The sequence below is a fragment of the Trichechus manatus genome, unplaced genomic scaffold (assembly GCF_000243295.1).
Source record: "Trichechus manatus latirostris isolate Lorelei unplaced genomic scaffold, TriManLat1.0 scaffold00141, whole genome shotgun sequence".
Lineage (NCBI taxonomy): Eukaryota > Metazoa > Chordata > Mammalia > Sirenia > Trichechidae > Trichechus > Trichechus manatus.
In genome coordinates this window covers 2,859,188-2,860,709 of record NW_004444077.1, presented here as the reverse complement: position 1 = coordinate 2,860,709, position 1,522 = coordinate 2,859,188, and the positions used below count along the sequence as shown (strand labels likewise).

The following is a 1,522-nucleotide window of genomic DNA, read 5'->3' as shown; positions in this document are numbered from 1 at the left end:
AAGAGCTACGGCTGCTAACCAAAAAGTCAGCAGTTTGAATCCACCAGCCACTCCTTGGAAACCCTATGGGGCAGTTCTACTCTGTCCTATAGGGTCACTATGAGTTAGAATCAACTCAACGGCAACTGGTTTGGTTTTTTTGTTGTTTAAATGTTTATTGAATGAATGAATAAATGAACGAACAGCAATTGGATGAGTAATATTAGGCCTGTCTGCACTATTTGGAAAGATTTTCTAACATAATCCAGGAGACTTACGAAATGAGAAAATGAATCAGATTCGCACATCTACAGGTGTTATAATATCTAGTCATGGTACGGGAAATTTCTAATATAAGATATTACTTTAATTAAAATCATTTCTACTTTAGTATGTGTGAGATGACAGGGAAGATAGAAATATTTAACACTTGGATTTTTACCTTCCTGGCCTGCTCTTCAGCTCTTTCTTTTTTAATTTTTTCTAGTTCTGCAAGAAGGGCTGCAGTATCATCATCATCACTCTCCTCTTCAAAATCCTCATCTTCATCCTCCTCCTAAAAAAGAATGGTGATGGTCCACAAGATGGAAGAGAAAATGCATGTTATTCTTTTTTCCCATATAAATTGCACTTAACAAATCTCTGCAGGCAGGATTAACTTTCCTAAAGGGAAAGGTTAATGCACTCAGATATCATTATCAAAATCAACAACCAACCAAAATGTAAAACAAAGCCCACTACGTAGCCTAAGAATACTTAATGTCAACCCCTGATGTGTTTTAGAGATTGGAACAGCACACAATGTAACAAAGTACCTTTAAGATTTACATGGCCAAAACAAAATTTACGTATGAAAATATTTCCAAAACAAAAGAAGAACACTTTACACCAAACTACAGTACATATGTGCACAGTATCTCATTCTAAGAGGGTGAAAATAATTTTATGTAGACCAAAACAACTTTAAGTTAGCTAGTTTGGATATTCAAATGGAATTCAAAAATCGAATTAAAAAGGGGCTAAATTCCCAGAATAATCATTAAATCTCAGGTAAATTTGTTCTCTACATTTTAATTATTGTTAGTAACTAATCTTAGTCAACTAGAATTGCTGATACATGTGCTTAGAGGCCACTCAGATTTTTTCACTACAGAAAACTGCAAACTTATTATAGACTACAGAGTCCCTCTAAATTTTAATGTTAACTATAAGTGCTAATCCTTAAAAACCTTTGTATCATATCACTCCCCTCCCTAAGCATAGAGGAAGGGAGCTCATAGCACATTGGAAGGTGGGCACCACTCACAACATATTTAATGTGACGATGCCCCTTGGGTGCAACTCTAGGAGTGCTATTTACAGCAAGTCCAGTGTGAAGGGTGCATTCTAGAGTTGTGTATCATGGTAGCCTCATCTCCAGGTTTAATAGAGGAGATTTTTTTTTTTTAAGGGAAGCATATTCTTTCCTTTAACCACCAAATAATCCTTTTTGCTTTAAAATCAATTTTAAAGTTTAGCATTGAGGTCAGGGCTACATTTGAAT

General features: G+C 35.2%; 1 protein-coding gene across 1 annotated transcript in view; it reads right to left on the bottom strand.

The window, feature by feature from the left end:
- The window catches only part of CWC15 (CWC15 spliceosome associated protein homolog), an 8,224-nt gene that overhangs the window by 4,023 nt on the left and 2,679 nt on the right, over positions 1 to 1,522 (bottom strand). Inside the window, exons 2-3 of the mRNA XM_004385563.2 lie at positions 639 to 642; positions 422 to 535 (exon numbers count right to left, since the gene is read on the bottom strand). Coding sequence (XP_004385620.1) covers positions 422 to 535; positions 639 to 642 — 118 coding nt within the window. The remainder of the gene's footprint in view (positions 1 to 421; positions 536 to 638; positions 643 to 1,522) is intronic.